The following is a 17,094-nucleotide window of genomic DNA, read 5'->3' as shown; positions in this document are numbered from 1 at the left end:
AACCTTACAGGAGAAAATCTAACTATAAAATATATAAAACACAATTACTTGGCCATTCAACTGTATTTTATTTGTGTGCATAAGGTATGGAAAAATGAAAAGTCACTTGCAACAGACATTGCACAGTCACAGAAGAGCATTGAACTGAAAGGCATGTTGTGAAAAGAAGGTTTGCAACACAGAGTAGTTCTTTTGTTTTGAGCATATGATCTTTATTTCAACTATTATATAACTTTATAGAATAAGATTTTTGAGTTGAATTTTTCTCTTTCCTCCTACTACTATTTCAAGTTTTGATGTTCATACTTTAGTTCCCACACTCTTCACAGGACAAAGAATTATTTATGTACAATACTCTGAAAGGCACCTTAATCAACATGCCACCCTTATATTTATTTGTAGTATATGACTTGTACAAATTGGAGTGAGAGTGGGGAGCATACAGTGAACACAAGTCATCAAGAATAATAATTATAAAAGAGGAAAAATAAAGAGTCTGGTGTATGAAAAGTCTGGTGTTTCTTCATTACTCCTTAGTGTATTTATAATCAACCAATTTCCTTTCACATTTTCCGGCTCTGTAAAGTAGGACTCACATATCCTCCCAAAGTTTGTTTGTAAGACATACGATTCCAAGCAGCCATGCTTAAAGGAATTTTCTGAACTATTTTATAATGTGGCAGGATAATTTCCCTGTGCAGATAGTCACCGGACACAGAAGTTATTTCTTTGCCAGAACAATACTTCCCAGTTTTGATAATGATGATTTTGACTAGCTTCTAAGAAAAGCTGCCACCTGGTTATATCCATAATCAGTTCCTGTGCCAGGGATCTCTCCAAGTCACAGGGTTCACAGATGAAAACCTTGAGTGCAGATGAAAACCTTGCACAAAACTTCAAGAGATATCACTTCCCCCGCAGTAAGTATTACGTACATACAGCTTTGCAAAATTTTACCAGCCACCTTTGCCCACAGGAAAGTAATTTTACTCCTTTTGCAGACAAGGGGTCCATTTGCCTGGAAACCCTTCTGTTTCTGGGGGCTGCCTGTGAATTCCATGCTGATGAGGCTTGATGGAAGTAGAGCTTTCCACCAGCAAATACTCATGGTCAAGACAGAAGCAGTGTCGCAGCAGCAGCAGGCAGCTCTTCATTCACAGGAGCATCTCAGTATCTCACTGGTTCTGTTTCAGCAGATCTGAAATCTTTATGCCATGTTCCTCTCTTCATCCTCCTTTCTTAGTGTTTAGGGAAGAAAGAAATGAAGGAAAAGAAAGCCCAGAGGAAGAACTTACACTAAGATATCACTTCTTTTGCTGCACCATACTACCAGTGTTATCATGGCACATGTCAAGAAGACCGGGATCAAGATCAGTGTTATGAGAATTTCATCCGGTGGATCTTCCCAGTGAACCTTTTCTGAAGTACAGTTTGAAAAGAATTGTTTATGAATTCCAGTGATAAAGCCTTCTGCAAGGGGGTTTGGCCAAAAGCAACTTGCATTGTTGGCTTCACGTTCTGTGCACTGGGTAAAGTTGTCATAATACCTGGGAGTAGAAGAAAAATAAGAGAAGTTGAAATAGAATGTATATGCATATTACACTTTGAGAAAGCTATAGAGGGCACCAAAAGAAATCTCTAAGAGTGTGTCTATCATGTAGATTTTCTGCTGAAGGACCTCCAATGGAAGCTGTGGCACAGCGAGGCAGAAGGAGAACTGACTCACATGTACTAATGCAACTGACAGATTTCAAGTGAAGGGATCCCAGATGGACAATAATCAAACCCTGACTGCAGCCAGGACCTCCTAATGCCACTTAAGTACAAGTAGAACTCCCTCACTAGAGATATCTACAGATTCTTCAAAAAACATGCACACAAATGTGCCAAGAATAGGACATGTTGAACAAAGTATGGATATTTCATGCCTCAACTGCCACTAGACATGATGTTGTCGTGAAAATTACGATGTGGCACGAGGACTGAACCACAACATGCAGTGGTGTAAAAATTTTGGTTCTGTTGCACTCTGATGTAAGAAAATAATAGGAAAATAAACACACAGAAATTTAGCTTTTGACAAAATTCCTCTTCTTTCCAACTCCAGCAAATGCCCAGCAGGGAATAAATAAAGACATAAATTCTAATTACATGTTTGCTTATGAAAGGCTGGGAATTCCTTGTAATACCAAGATGTGATTTCGATGCTGCATGTGCTAAAATTTACCTGTCCAGGAATAACTTATATTTATGAGAATAGGCTACCCCTTGGGAAAAAAAAAAAAAGGCAAAAATAAGCCTAAATGAGTTTTGTGGTGTTATTATAGGCCAAAGAAATTCAGGAAGTGAATGGATATGGGGGAGGAGATCGGAAATTATGAACACTGTCTGGTAAGTGCATGAATAGGGCAAGAAAGGGAAGCTGAATTGTTGTCTGTTGCATTTATTTTAGTCCTGCGTGACTCAATAAACTCATTTCAAAGGGGAAGTAAAAATAGAAAGGAGAGAGCAAAAATCCACATGACACCTCCAGGGACAGCATCTTATTACAGCATCTGAAGACCCTACTCTCCCTTACAGTCCATATAAATATGGACTCCTGATGATTGACTTGTTCTGACATTAAGTCCTATAGGAGACTAATGTTGACTCAATGCTTTGCTGTAAACTAAAGGAGAAGAGACATTCAACGTTTGGCCCAAGACTGAAATCTACTGTCTACTTATGTCTGTCAGAGGAAATGTCTGCCTGCCGTGCTGCAACCACACAGGTTGGGCCTGCTGAACATCTAAATTTGCAGGGCTGTGTTCACAGAAGAAGAAAAAGCATCTCAGAAAGAGCCTTCTGCAAGTTCCTTGTAGTTCTCATTCTCATGGAGTTTGAGCCAATATTGCTCCAATCATAACCAAACACACTGGACAATCTAACGCTAAGCTCCGGCATGAAGATGCATATACACACAATGTACGTGTATTTTAGGCAAAGTGACTAGAAAGGAAGCATTTGTGACATCAGCAACCACAGGAAAACAACAGGAAATAAGTTAAAAATAAAATACAAATATCAGCTGCTTGCTATTTTAATAGTGTCATTTTAATGACCTGGTGGCATCCATTCTTTACGTCCTTGGACTAAATTAGGAGCTGGAAATGTCTAGCTGAATGTGGGAGATGCAGTCCCAGAGGATCTGAACAGCAACAGGTCTGAAGGCAAGGCTACAAGGTTCAGCAGGCTACAATGCAGAGATGGAGGAGCATCCATCTGCCCAGACAGGTCAGTGCTCCACCTAGCACAGACACTCCAGAATGCTGGACTCTGATCCAGCCTGCTCTGAGCCATGCTCTCGTGGGCACCTTTGTGCCATCAATGCCTGCTGTTACAGCTGCCTCAACACGAAAATCAACAATAAATCCAGGTGATTTCAGCACAGAAGTACTCTAAACTCAAAGATGCGTTGATGTAATTTTTTTTCCCTCTGTGTTAAAAATCTTATAGAAAATTCAGTGTTCTACAAAGAATTCTGTAGATTTTTTTCTTAAATGTTAGATGGTGTAAACAAAAATACTTCCACTGATTTTTGATAGTAAATACAACATAGCTAGAAAAAGTTGTTTAAGTGTTGCCAAAAGGCCAGATAAAAATAACTTGGGAGATAAATTGTATTTGAAATACTGAATCCCTAAGGGCCAAAGTAGAATAAAATGTTATTGTAATAGTTGGAATACCCTACAATTTTTCCTTAAAACTTTCTCTCATGAATAAAAAAGGGGTGGAAAAAAACTACCTGCACTATAACTCTTAGTTCACACAACTGTGAGAATGTAGATAAAGGAAAATCTCAGCTACTGGGAAACTGCATGTCTGCCAGTAAAGCTGAAATCACTTAAATATTTATGTAGTTTTGTAATTTAGAGTTTATGCACTGCAACAGAAAGTTCATACAAAAAAAAAAAAAGATCGTCTCTGCATAGCACTGTGGAACAGCTGCCTCAGAAGGGAGCACCTGCATCCTCATTACTACAGCATGGGTGTTTTTGTAGTTGATCAATTGGTTTGCAAGTTGGGATTTTTAAGAGAGGGACTGGGGGTTAATAGATATTTAATTTCAGTTCAACTCTCCTATACCTAATCCTTTCATGTCTTATGTAATTCTCTGCATTCAAATTAGGCTGGAAGGGAAACCTTTCCATTCTGTATAATAAAATGGCTATGACAAAAGATGTCCTGGCCTCTGGAGATACTTCAAGCAGAAGTGCATTAAAGTTCCACAACTTTTGAAAGGAAGGAACAAGAAATTATAGTTTCTACTTATTCCCCAAAGAAATAACTGGAGAGCACACTGGAGCTCAAGCTCCTTCACTTTTCAGATTGTAAGAGGGTGTGGGAACATTCTTTGTGCTGAGACACGTTTTCATCTCTTTCAGGCTAGCTACAAGGGACCCAGGTAGTACTCAGGAAAGGGATATTCACAGGGAGCCAGGTCACAAGCTTTGTGACAAATGAGCCAAAAAATTATATGAGTTTCAACTCAGCTAAGTAGTCCAATACAAAAACCCCAAAATCTAAGCACAGTCTGAGCAGCAAAATTCACATAAAGACATGCTTTGCCCTGATATGCTCAGGACAACTGTAGGTTCTGTTGAGGAACCAACTCCTTTGTCAAATTGCACATTATTGAAAATACTTTCAGAGAAATAATTCCTTTCAGAGCAATCTCTAGACTATAACACATTTGTCGTGAAAGATAATTTTCAATATTCTAGAACAATACCTCATTTTCAGAGCACACAAACTTTTTCTCCTGTTCTTAGGTTTTCACTAAACCAGATAATAACAACGGTGTCACTGAGGTTTTTTTGTTTAAACTGTGCAGTACTTTATTTTGTACTTTATCCATGAGAAAATGTATTTTTACATATTACCTATAACTAAGAACCTTGACAGGAGGAAGTTATTATGAGGAATGGTAGTGGACACATTTGCCTTAATGGGACAGTGTTTCAAGGAGTGTCCACTGAAACTATTTAAATAGAGAGCTAGGTTTATTACATCTAATTTATCTTAGGGTACACAGTTGCCTCTCACTCAGGGCAATTCTCAGTCTAAGTGGGGCTTGACTCTCATCTGTAGTTTCCCTCATTTCGAGGGAGGAACGTGGTAAATTCTTGCTCTTTCTTCCTCAATATCCCTGCACAGGAAAACTGCAGAGATGAATGGTTTACAAAAACACAAGCCCCACAGTCCCCTCCCCCACATTTTTGTGAGACTAAGAAAACAAATTGATTGTTCAACTAAGAGTTTTAACAAATAAGCATTTTCCAATGCAAAACTGTTATTTCAATTATCAAAAAGCTGAATACAATATATATATATTACTTAAGACAAACATTTGAGGGCATTTTCTGGCTGCAGCCAGTAGACCCACTGTCAGTTCCAATAGAAGAATCTTTCCACCTCTCCAGCATTTATGGACAGACCACCACAGAGACACTCAGCACATAAGCAGTCAGGAATGTTTTGCAGTTGCTTAATGAGGAGGGCCAAGGATTAAAAAGCAAAACACCACACTTCCACTACCCCATTTTAAATAACTTCATTTCATGCTTCCTGATATGATTATAGAAGGGTAGTACAAGATATATATATACATTGTGAGTAATTTTTTGTTATTTTGAGTCGACTAAGTACTCAGAATACAGTGAAAAATCTCTCAGCCATAACTGAGTCTTGATGCAAACCAGGTAACAGATACACCAGGGACACTCACTCCTGCTACTCTACAATCCCAGACTGCAATGTAGAGGCACTGTTCCAGGACACTACAAGTCATGTGGTGTATTTTAATAAAGATGCTTTAAAACTATTTGTGCTCTCCTAGATTATTCAGCCAAAAATTTCTTTATACACAATCACATATTAAATTGAATTATCATCCTTGTAACCTCCACCCAGACTGGAATACAAAACTCTGAAATGTAAAAATATTAACAAGAAATATCATATGATGAGAAAGGCTTTTCTTGCAGCATTTCCAGATGAACGGGAGGCAGGAAATAGCAAAAAACCTCACAAAAATAAAAAGTCTATTCTTATGTGAGATGCAGCCAGACTGTACAGAACTTCAGGGCATAGCAGCCTGGATGAACTTCAAATAAGGGTCCAAACCTTAGGATGATCATTTCCTGAGGTTTCACCACCATGTTAGAAGGACATCTTTAATTTTATAGAGAGTTAGGAGCCTGTAAATATGGTGGAATATTTCCAAGATTTTCTCAATCAACATCTCTCCAAACAATTTGTGTCTGTGTCTCACCCTTTCTTTAATCATTTATCTTCTGCCAAGATGAGTATTCTCACAGTCACATTTTTACCTCCCTAACCAGATCAGATCTACTGTTGTGCAGTTCCAATACAGAATTTAGCCTCAAGAAAATTATGTGCTACAAAAACACAAGGAAGGAAATTAATGGGGGTGGGGAAAAATGGGTTTAAGGAAAAAATTATAAAGTACAGTTTACTCTCACACCACTAAATAATGGACATTGTGACAGATTTACTCACTTGGGTTGAAAATAATAAACAGATTCTGGTATTCTTTGAAGTAATTACAGATCTCCACCCTTAGTTTCACATCAACAGCTGTCTGGAAAATTCAAAATGAACCAAACTAAAACCCCAGAAATGCACAACTATTACTGAATTGTTGCTAACTCCCTAAAGATAAAGCCAGAAAATTTAATATAAAGAGCAACTACAGATGTAAGCAGTTACTTTATACACCTAAAAGCCATTTCTAATGAGCAGCAGTGTCCTGGTTCAGGGCAAATTTTGGAGAGAATCCCCAAAGAGGCTCCTCTAGGAAAGCAAATTCAATCAGCCCCTCCCCCAGACCAGTCAAGGAGAAAACACCTCCTTGGAGAAAAGTGGAAAAAAGCTGCTTATTAAACAATAAAACCTAAACGGAATTAAACAATAAAACCTCTTGCTGCTCCAAAAGAGATGACAAACTCAGAAAGTCCCTCCCTGGGTTGCAGCTGAGCTCACTCAGTCTCTGATCAGTCTCTCTGGTGCTGGAAATGTCACAGGCCAGGCCCGGCCCAGTGGGCCACAGGTGTGAGCTGCCAGTGCTCCTCTGGGTGTTCAGTCCAGAGCAGGTTTAAACAGGTCCAAAGAAAAAGAAAAACCACAGTCCAGGGAACTTCTTTGCCTCAGACAGCTGAGCTAACTAAAAGCAAAGGAGAGCTCTGTCCCGCTGTCTGCCCATCCGCAGACAGCACAGTCCAGGAGCAGGAATGTGGAGGAGGAGTGCAGTGTCTGAAAACAAACTGCGAGCTTCTTCTCTCCCCCCTGCACTCTCTGGAACACGTCTTAAAGGTGCAAAACTTATTACTCATTATAAACAGAACAAGACAATTGAGGATAAAAGCATCATATAGTCAATCTAGGACAAGCAGAAACTACTATATTAAGCAAATGTAGAACAAGGAGGTAAATGAGGCCTGACATGCTGTACTGCATTATTCAGATCAAATATTTAGTAGCACCAGAATTTTACCGAGCCAAAAACTTCAACTGGCAAGCAGGCTTTACTTTCCACCACTCCTGACTAGATTTTAATGATTACTGAATTGTACACTCAGCCCATTTTTGGAGAACACCCAGTAAGAGGAGAAGTAGTCTCTGAAGCCATTACTTTATCATGTCTTTAGAAGCCAATCCCATAACTCCCTTGAGTTAGACAAAAATCAAAAGAGTAAGTGAAGGCAAATCCTAGTCCCACAATCACTGAAGCATACATATCCAACTTCTTATAAGCACAGTATCTCCTAAGTAGCCATCACTGATGATATGTGGAAGATGTCCTTAATAGCATGAATATAATCATTACATACTTACTCCTTACAGTGAAACACATCAGGCTTGTGATTCTGTCAGGTAAATGCAAATTTTAAAACCTCTTATTTATGGATCAAGTTTCAACTTGAGTTGGTCAACTAGTGAAAGCCTTCATTTTATTTGGACTTCTCACCAAAGGAGACAGCATGTTTCTAGGGGCAAGCACTGTTTTTGTGTACATCAATATTTGAAATTTTACAGTTAAAATTTTAAACCTTGTACTAGAACGTGTGAATGGAAGCAGGAAGCATTCCAAAATCCAGATCCAAATTATCATACCATCTTCTGATCTCCAGTAAACAGTTCTCAGCGCTGAAAATGGCAGATGCACAGTCTCTGCTACCTCATCTGCTTTCTCTCTATTATAGTCAGTTTTTTCTCTATTTGATTCAAATTACTTCACAATGAAAGGGCAAAGGCAATACCTGACTAAGATCAGGATTTTCTTCTTTCCTATCAGCTATGCATCTCTCCTCAGTGTCATTAGGAAAACCATTACCATTTTCTGGCACATATCCCCTTTCAAAGGCCAAGCATGACAGAGATGAGAGCCCTGAAAAGCCAGGAACACAATTTGAAGGCACATTCCATATTGTACAGGTACAATAGTAGGAATGTCATGTACAATTTCAAATCAAACTTCTGCATACTTCAAAACTATGTTGCCTTTACAGTCAGTCAAAGACTGGTATAATTGTAGGGCATGATGCACAATACAGCTTCTTTGATGCTTCCTCTGCCAAGGAAGGGAGCCCAGGACAACCAGTACTTTGGAGAGATGAGTCCCATACCTGTTGTGCTTAGCAAAAAAAAAAAAGCCTCATTAACAAAAAGCAAGCTACTAGAGAATTACACTCAAATCTGCCACTGTAGTGATGGAGAGGCATGCAAGCAGCATGCTATCCTTGTATCTTTCTCGCTCAACTCCTTCCCAAAAGCATTTCCACCTGAGTCACCACAGACTGGCACAATCCTCACTCCAGTCAGCGTGAATGCAAATGCTCCCAGTGCAAGCAGGTGTTTGGGTCAGCCACCGACACATCCTGAGGTGCTTCTGCTTTCTCCCAAATACATCAGTCACTTTGTTCATTCACCTTGGAAAGTTTGCTGCAATTAACAGTTTATTTGTCTCCACTCTTCTCAGAATGTTCCAACTGCATGATAAAACCATCATTCCAGCACTGCTTCCAAAATTAAATGCTCAGACAGCTTCAATCGCATCATCCAACGCCTGGGGAGGAGCCAGAGTCAGGAGGGAAGTTGCTAGCCAGAACCACTCTGAGCTCATGCCACATTTCAGGAGCTCAAGGCTTTTCTTTCAATCTATATGAACCAAGCTGACAGGTGTGCAGAAAAACTGTGGCTTGAATTCAGACTTGTGCTCCACAGTTGAACATCCAGCCAGCCACTCAAAACAAGCCACCATGAAGATAAAAATTTTTCTGACCAACAGACAAAAACTCACAAAGAAAGAAATAACAGAAGGGCCTTTCTTTTTCATTCCAGCTTACATCTACAAACAACTGCTTCATATTCCATTTTTATGAGGATATTAAAAAGTATTAAAGTGTCACCTGCTGAGTGGAAACTGTTATTAGATTCCACTTAGTCCAAAGTAGCACAAGCCTTTTATAATACCACAGCACTATTTTTTCAAGTGGAAAGAGGGGAGAGAAATATCTGCTAATATGCAGCTGTGAAACAGAAGTCATCAGTCAATCAGGCTTAGATTTTGAGGAACACCCACTGTAGGATCTACACAGATGAAAATTTTCTTTTTAATTAAAAAAAAAAATCAACGCATAATCTGTTACTAAGTTGAACTTTTCATCATCATTTTCATAGCCCGCCTCACATAATTTTTATGAGCATGTAAAGAATGTACACTTCTCCTGATTATTTTTGGAAGATGGGTTTTATATAAACTTTTAAAAATTCCTGCAATTAAAAAAGCCTCTTGCTTTGGGGGGAGAGTGGCTGGTGTGTTCTGCTCCAAGCAGAGCACAAATAATGGGAGTTAAAAATCGGTTGACTAATTACAGATCTTAAGCTTCAGATTATGTCAGTTTCCGAACTAGTTAAAGAATAAATTCTTTTTGCAGTCTTGCATAATAAATGAATTATGTGAAATCACAATCTAGGCATGGACAGCTCATAAATGAGACCAAAACTGATGTAAAAAAAACCATAAAATCAGAGGAATGATAAGAACATTAGAAATTTATTTAAAATTAAGTATAAAGACTGTTAGGGAAGATGCCTAATATAGAAAGTTCTGCTTATGTACTATTCAAATACACCATTATGATTTAGCATGACTTTGACAGCACAGCATGTTCACCATTGAATGTGGGTTTTCTCCTTTCTTATGTCCTCCTGTCTTACTTGTGGTGGAAAAGACATTCCCTCTCCTTATGTAACTACTTCTTGTGCCTTGTGGCTTCCCAAGACTGTTCCATCATCTCATACACACAACAGAAGCAAATGGTGGACCCAAAGGGCCTTACTCCTTATCCACAACTGGGTATGAAAGATTTGAGTGTTGCAACATTCCCTGGAGTTGCTTAAGGGTAAGCCAGCAACCTCCTAAGCAGCCGCAAAAACCATTATGTCAGAGGATTCTGGATAATGTCCACCCAGACTGTTGGTAGATTAGAAGCAGAGGGACCCAGCATCTTGAGACTGTCACCTGGGAAAGGTAGCAGTTTCGTAGCTCCTGGATCTGCTAAGTCTATTTAACTTCATCTTGGGCTCAGATAAACTCTACCTCAGTTTGAGGAAGAACAATGTAACACGGCACACATCACCAGGGAAATGTGACAAACCCTTGAGGTAAGAAGGCTCTTATAGGGTCTGAAAATATTTAAGCACTGTGAGTAACCAAGTAGTAGGGTACTTTCTGAGGCTTTATCCAATTCCTCTTTGGCTGATGAAAACAATGATTTATTTTCATAGTGATGGTTAAAAACCAATCTGTTTCCCCGCACAGAAACAGCCAACACCAGAAAGAACCTTACATTTTTGCACCTACTTTTTATAAGTAGTAATACTAATACCTTATCCCTGCATACTATGAATCAGCCTAGACAAGTATCAGATATACTCCCCAGTAACAGGAAGCAAAAATCCATTATAGATTACAGTGCAACATGGTAAGTTATACATAATACAGAACCAACTTAAGATCATTATGCTACTTAAGCCCCCTTCCTGCAGATAAAAATTGGACTCAGGACCTCACTGATAACTCCCAGTCCCACAGGCAGACATAGAACCCACTTCTAGATGCCTGAACTCTCATTTGAATATTTTTATGTTTATTTTATAATGACACCTTAATATGAAATGTAGCAGTGAAATGCATGAAAGATATCTTATATCTGAGAGAAATGCAAAACATCAATTTTTTGAGAGCTGCAAAGAGCTGTGCCCATAGTTGTTCATCAATGCACTATTGCCTTGACAACCTTTGATTTCCACTCCTTCTATACTCAGCACTTAGAGAAAATTTTTAATTTTACAAAGCTGCCATATCTCTATTATTTTTATAAGCACCACAGGCATCTCATACATTGCCTTCAAGTTTGTCAATGCAGCCAGCAACATATGTCTGCATAAATTACACTACAGGCTGAAGAAAGTGACTTATCTTCTTAAGAGTACAGAAGACTGCACCTCATGTCTTGAAACTACTTTCCAGTACATAATTACTACTATTCTGTAAAGATAAATAGAAATGCCAGAGCGCTGGCAATTAACCATGTAAGATACATTTTTTAAAGTATTGTTACATAAAAAACTTCTGTAATTGAAACAAGACTCTGAATACAAAACATAGTAGTATTAATTCATACCTACTGTGTTGTCAACAGTTAACCACATGACTAATACCACATGTAGCCTGGAGCAAGAAAATCTATTTTTTTTGTCTCTTTGTTTCATCTGAGTTAATCTCCATTATTGTATTTTCGTGGTTGATGCATTTAGAAAACAAGAATGCAGAAATTGTTTTTCAAACCAGAAGTAGCAGAAAAGTTTGCATTAACTTTTCCTTTTCATAATATATTTATATAATCATTTTAACTGCCTCTAAAAATATACTGTCCAGTATATTTTCTCTAAAAATATGCTGTGCAGTATTTTGTATTATGCATTGCATAATACAAAATACTCAGTCTATCAAGTTATACCATACTATTTTACCACCAAGCAATTTTGCACAGAAATCTTATGCAATGGTTTTTATTAAATACAGCCCTTAATAATAAGCTCCATGAAGACTGGTTTTGATTACTGATCAAAATAAAATTCACATTAAAATTACCGATCACAATAAAATTCAAAAGGTCATGAAAGATATTGAAAGGCATATCAGCTGACAGTCCTGAGATTTAACAGCAGAACTGCTTCCTAACATCACCTCTAAGTTACTTACATTATTTTTTTCCAAGTGACTTAGAATTATAATATTCTTATATCTTAAACTATTTGTCAGTTAACTTGGAAATATCAGCACTGACATACTGATGCCACTTTGTGAGTGTAAGCTGCCACCATTAGTCCAAGGCATCTGCTGAAGTACACATCAATTTGACCCACAGCACCCTTGCTAAAATATTGTTACTGGGGTCTTCAGGTGACACAGACTTCAACGTTGAAAATTCTTTCAGAACTTCAAGAAAATACTGATATTTATATCACTGACCTCTTGGAAAATGCTAGATTTCACTCCCTTGTTGGAAAAAAAAAAATACTCAGGAGAAATAAATGTAACAGGTGTTAAAACTTGCTGAAAAAAAACTCTTGAATAACTGAAATCTGACATTAAAAACTGAAAAGTTTTCAGCTCTTGATACTGCTTCCTACTTAGCAGCAGGGTCAGAAGATCCGTCTCTTTTTCATACCAACAGAACTTCCACAAAGATTTGCAAAAGTATTGATAAATTGAAGAACAGAAAGATTTGAGCCCTTAAAAACCTTGAAAATATGGATAATGGGCTGAAAAAGCACCTTATTCTGGCATGATATGGTCATTATATGTTTTTTAATGGAAGACCCAATGTCTCCCGTGGTTTAACAAAGAAAGAACAGTTATCCCTGATGAATAAGAAATTCCAGTTGTTTTCTCTCCTCCTCATTCCACTCCACTGATATCCTTGAATGGTGGCTTTTGCAGACTGTAATTACAACATGTATTGTGGTATAAATAACAATTATATAGTTTTACTTCACCAAATCTGAGTTCTTGGTAGTGAGTGCATTTAATTCAGCAGCCTCCCAAAATACTGGCAAATTTCTCTTTATCCTCTACAATAAACCCCTTTACTGGTTTCAAGTGAGCTCTGCAAAGCAAGGTTTTGTTTGCAAAAAGCAAGATTTTTCAGTGTCTAAAATGAAAACCCAAGAAATCTCATCAGATAAAAACTGATAAGGCTTTGCTAGTTTGTAGCATAGCTATGTCTGTAACGTGCTGCAGAACAAAATCCTGGCTTGGAATTTATAAGCAAAGTGGTCTGCAGGTCATCACAAAATTTAGAAATGTCACTCTTCCTAATATAGCATTAAAATTCAGAAGTCAGAGTAATTCACTAAAAAATTCAACATTCATTAATGTTTTTCACCACCCTTCTGCATCATGTAAGACAGCCACAGAAAACACAGTGTTAGAAAAGCATTGCTGTAATTCTCCACTGAAGAGAGAAAAAGTATTAGAAATGAGTATTCAAAGCCCTTCCAATACCTTACCTGGAATTATCAAATACAAACTTTATTTTCACAGCCATGTATTATATAAAATGACTGTGCCTCTCCTTTATAGCAAAGGTGAAAACTACAATGCACTAAAAAACCATATTTCAGCCTCTGCATCTATCAGGATGAAAGCAGTTATATGGGAATGATGTATTCCTGTCTCATGTCGAGCCCTGATGTCTGAATTCAAACTAACCACTTTACTTCTATTCATCAGGACATATTCTTATCTATACAATACAAAATAAAGCAAATACATTCCACATGAAAGTATGATCTGAAATTGAGGTTCTATGGAAGATACTCTTTTATACCCCCATTAAGGGACCCACCGTGCCTTTGCATTAACCTCACAGCAACTAGGATGGCTGATCCCAAAACAGCACATGATTGTACACATTCTCAGCACAGCCCTGGACCTGAGATTTTATAAACTTTAGGTTTCTTTCATTCCCAATGTTTTAAATAATAGATGGCAAGCATTATTATTTCTGCAATGAAAAATTGCTATTGTCAGCTACCAGCATGATGGCAACACAAGTGCTCAAACACGATGTTCTTCTCGATTGTTTTACTTCCTCACACCTAACTGATTTATTAGCTGCTTTGGTTTTGTTTTGAAAAGAAAGGCATGAGTCACAGAAGAAAAATAATATGTTCTTGGGATAACAATTACCAGCCTGGTTTTGCCATTGCTGCCATGAGTTTTAGATGGCTTTTTTTAGTACAAAACTACTGTCAGTTTTGATAGGTAAAGAGGTGAAAGAAATACACAGGTAAAAGGTATTAAATATCAGTATCATCTTCATTTCACCGAGAGCTTAAAAAAGCAGCAACTGTATCTGTATGAGAAGCTCAAAGAAAGACAATGCTACCAAAGAAGACCAAATGCTGGCATCTACCACAGCAGTCCTTTTCCTATACCCAACTGAACACTGAATGCTAAATCAGATACACTGACATGAGGCCACACAAAGTGCAGGTTTACTCAACCTTCCATCACAGAGACACTGAGATGACAAATAGTATTTTCTTCTACAAAATCTGGACTAACAAATCTGGGAGGACTTGCAGCTGGCTAAATAAGGGATTTTGGTAATCCTTCTCAGTTAGATCTTCAGGGGAAAAGAAGGCACTACTCTTCAGATACATACAGAACTTGAGGCAACAAAATTGCAGAAAATTATCCAGACACCAGGCAATACAATGGCCTTTTGTTGTGCAAGCACATTTGTTATTTGCAGCATTTTCATCATGACTTTGCTCAAGGTAAACCATAACCAATGTACTTGTCTGTCTACAGGCATATGAATCCCAACACAAATACAGAGTACCCCCTCCTAACATGACACAAATGAGGAAGTGGGACTTCCTTCAATCAGTACTGTTCTGGATCTAAAATTATATGTCCTGGTCACCCAAACATCCAGTTTCCAGCAGCCCCAGGTTGCCTTTCATGTAAGAAATCACATGCAAAAATCCAGATTCAAGACTTTTCTGATAATATTTAAAAGAATGAACCAAAGGTGTTGGCTTTCTAATTGTGAGACCAATACCATGGGAACATATTAGTTCACACAAATCACTGGCTCACCTCAGCTGCAAAACAAACCCAGTGGTTTGTCTGAGATTTTCACTAGGGATTTGTATTGAGATTTGATATAAAGGAATATGCCAAGCCTACCTGGAAGGAAACAGAAGAGGTATATACCCAGGAAATGAGAAGGCTGAAGTACTCTAATGGCCCTTTTGCCTTGGTCTTCCCTGGCAAAAGCTCCAGTCACTTGCAGAAGGCAAGGCAGGAATTTGGAGAATGAAGAACTACCCACAGTAGGAGAAGATCAGGTTCAAAAATATGTAAGAAACCTGAAAGTCCATAGGACCTGATGAGAGGCATTTGAAGGTCCTGAATGAACTGGCAGAGGAAGCGGCTAAGTCATTATCCATCACATTAGAGAAGTCACAGCAGATTGGTGAAGTTCCAATTGGAAAAGAGGAAACAAACCTCATTTTTAAAAAGGAAAATTAAAAGGAGCACCTCTCCCCTGAAGACAGGCTAAGATATTTAGGGTTGTTAAGCCCGTAGAAGAGGCTTTGTGAAGCCCTTACAGCACCTTGCAGTACCTGAAGGGGACTAAAGAGAGGCAAGAGAGACAGTAGTGACAGAACAAGGGCAACAGCTTTAAACAGAAAGAGAGTAAGTTTGGATTAGATATTAGAAAGAAATGCGTTATTGTCTAAAACGGCATGCCCAGAAAAGCTGTGGATGCTTGTCCTAGGTTGATTATATGATGCTTTTATCCCCAATCGTCTTGTTCTGCTTATGCTGAATAATAAGTTTTGCACCTTTAAGACTGGTTCTGAGAGTGAAGGGGGGAGAGAAGAAGTGCGCAGTTTGTTTTCAGACACTGCTCTCACTCCTCCACATTCCTGCTCCTGGACTGTGTTGTCTGTGGATGGACAGACAGTGGGACAGAGCTCTCCTTTGCTTTTAGTTAGTTTAGCTAGCTGAGGCAAAGAAGTTCCCTGGACTGTGATTTTTTTTTGTTTATTCCCTTTTCTTTGGACCTGTTTAAACCTGCCCTGTGATTACATGGACTGAACACCCAGAGGAGCACCAGCAGCTCACACCAGTGGCCCACCCGGCCAGGCCTGGCCTGCGGCGTTTCCAGCACTGATCAGAGACTGAGTGAGCTGAGCTGCAACCCAGGGAGAGGACTTTCTGAGTTTGTCATCTCTTTTGAAGTAGCAAGGGGTTTTATTGTTTAATACTGTTTAGGTTTTATTGTTTAATAAACAGGTTTTTTGCACTTTTCTCTAAGGAGGTGTTTTCTCCTGGACTGGTTAGGGGTGAGGGGCAAATTGAATCTGCTTTCCTAGAGGAGCCTCTTTGGGGGTTCTCTCCAAAATTTGCCCTGAACCAGGACAATACTCCATCTCTGGAAGTGTTCAGGGACAGGCTGGATGAGGCTTTGAGCAATGTGGTGTAGTGGAAGATGTCCCTGTCCACAGCTTGGAACCAAATGATCTTTAAGGTCCCTTACAACCCAAACCATTCAGCAATTCTATGGTTTTCACACTACATTCCTCTTCTGTAGAAGTTTTGTCATTAGCAGCTGGGTGCAATTGCTTATTGGTGTCTAGATGAGGCTTCGTGCAGCAGTCAGTGGGGAAGATGAAAAAACTTAGATAACCATCCAAGAAAATTACTGAGTTTGGAGGGTTCTTACATACACAGCAGAGTTTCTTAGCTCCGAGCGTTAGGAAGTGTGGGCCTGTTATTTCATTTTGGGCTGCACATGTTTCTCACAGAGTTTGCCTTCCCATTGATCATAATGTGATCTGGCTTTCTTTCATGTAATATTTTACTAAGTTTCTTTGAAAACTAGGCACTTTTACAGCTAGCTTAGTTGGGCCAAATTTTAACAGGCAAAACTCTCACTGACT

At 38.6% G+C, this 17,094-nt stretch overlaps 1 protein-coding gene across 2 annotated transcripts in view; it reads right to left on the bottom strand.

Annotated features, from left to right (window-relative positions):
* Nucleotides 1-1,025: 1,025 nt before the first annotated feature.
* The window catches only part of RAMP3 (receptor activity modifying protein 3), a 42,193-nt gene continuing 26,124 nt past the window's right edge, over nucleotides 1,026-17,094 (bottom strand). For both annotated transcript variants that reach the window (XM_054273772.1, XM_054273771.1), the window contains exon 4: nucleotides 1,026-1,547. In XM_054273772.1, the coding sequence (XP_054129747.1) occupies nucleotides 1,292-1,547 (256 nt within the window). In that variant the 3' untranslated portion in view covers nucleotides 1,026-1,291. The remainder of the gene's footprint in view (nucleotides 1,548-17,094) is intronic.

Source organism: Melozone crissalis, unplaced genomic scaffold (genome assembly GCF_028551555.1).
Source record: "Melozone crissalis strain CALT ecotype California unplaced genomic scaffold, PUWL_Pcris_2 ptg000016l_1, whole genome shotgun sequence".
NCBI classification, from domain to species: Eukaryota; Metazoa; Chordata; class Aves; order Passeriformes; family Passerellidae; genus Melozone; species Melozone crissalis.
This window is presented reverse-complemented; position numbering and strand designations above follow the sequence as displayed.